This window comes from Alligator sinensis, unplaced genomic scaffold (assembly GCF_000455745.1).
Source record: "Alligator sinensis unplaced genomic scaffold, ASM45574v1 scaffold1208_1, whole genome shotgun sequence".
Lineage (NCBI taxonomy): Eukaryota > Metazoa > Chordata > Crocodylia > Alligatoridae > Alligator > Alligator sinensis.
In genome coordinates, this window is record NW_005842782.1 from 492,501 (window position 1) to 493,880 (window position 1,380).

Here is a 1,380-nt window from a genome sequence, read left to right on the forward strand (position 1 = left end):
TTATCCCTGGACAGAGCCAGTGTGAACCTGGGCCAAACCCACCCTTACTCTGCTAGCTGTGGGCTTTGGAAGCCATTTGAAGTATTGAAATAAAGTGAGGAGAGGCAACACATGTAGACAAGCAGCAGTTTTGTTGGCAAGTAGGGAACCCATGCCTCCATTACTTCGATGCCAAAGAGCTCAACTGGGCTGGGTGACGTATAAACTCAAGCAAGACACCTCACCCCCGTTCCATCCATACAACCTCCCAGAACAGAGGAACGCAGACACCAGGGCTTAAATTAGATGCATTTTTTCCACAATGTTTATTACTAATGTACAAAATATACAAAACAAAAGAGGTTGGTTCCCCTTTAGGGGGCAGCTGCACCCAATGGGAATGGGGGTTAGGATAGTCCATGTCTCAGCAAGAGAGACCGTAAAAAAATAATGGAAATGAAACAAAATCCCCCAGGCCCCAACAATAATAAAGTTTATCAGTTTTCGCAGAAAACAGCTTTGAATTCCCCCCTGCCGGAACGACTCGCTAGCACCAAGGGAAATTGTGTCTCCACGGCTGCTGGCAATATGGGAGGTATACAGGGGGTGTATTTACAGCAAGGAAAGGGAGCACTCCGATCTCACTCATTCACACACATATGGAACCAGCAGTGGGGTGAGGGGAGCCCATGGGTGCGGAGCAGGTGTAAACCAATAGAAGCCCTCACTCAGCAGATCTTTAGTTAGCCAGGGGTTGGTGGTTAAGGGATCCTCTACATGGGAGGATTGGCGCCCCCGTGATATCCCATTAATGACCAGATTGAAGCATCCTCCCATTGATGGAGGGAGGGCCCCAGACCACACACATGTGCCCTAGAGGATGGGGGCACATGGTAGGGGCTTGTTTTTGTTTTAGTTTTTTGGATTTTTTTTTTTTTTTTCACTTCTGGGGGCGCCGGGGCTGGCAGTGGTGAGGCCGGCTGCTCCTCAGGGCCGACGCTCCCCGGGCGAATGTCTTCAAGGCGGGCCTGCCGCTGGCGAACCTGCGGACAGAACACAGCACAGAGCCGGGCAGGCCGTCAGAGCGGGGCAGCCGGCCCCTCCCTGGCCCCATGTGCCCCCCTTCATTTCTTGGCTGGTTTCACATAGGTATTTACAGAGATAAAAATCCTGCCTGCCCCCCTCACCCCCCCTCAGGTCCCCAAGCAGACAGGCAGCTCTTGTGCTTGCAAAGTCATTGGGGGGCACGGAGTTGGGTCCCATCGGCGCCTCCATCAGGTTAAAACGACACAGGAGGTAGTGGGGGGATTCCCCCCACAGTGGTTCCTCAGTAGCAGCGGGTGCTGGGGGGGGGGTTGGTCCTCCCCCCCCCGCTTTACAGGGCCTCACACAAGCCATAAG

At 53.5% G+C, this 1,380-nt stretch overlaps 1 protein-coding gene across 4 annotated transcripts in view; it reads right to left on the bottom strand.

Moving 5' to 3' along the window:
- Positions 1 to 275: 275 nt before the first annotated feature.
- The window catches only part of PPP1R10 (protein phosphatase 1 regulatory subunit 10), a 25,715-nt gene continuing 24,610 nt past the window's right edge, over positions 276 to 1,380 (bottom strand). For all 4 annotated transcript variants that reach the window (XM_025217007.1, XM_014525308.2, XM_025217006.1 and 1 more), the window contains one exon: positions 276 to 1,022. In XM_025217007.1, the coding sequence (XP_025072792.1) occupies positions 920 to 1,022 (103 nt within the window). In that variant the 3' untranslated portion in view covers positions 276 to 919. The remainder of the gene's footprint in view (positions 1,023 to 1,380) is intronic.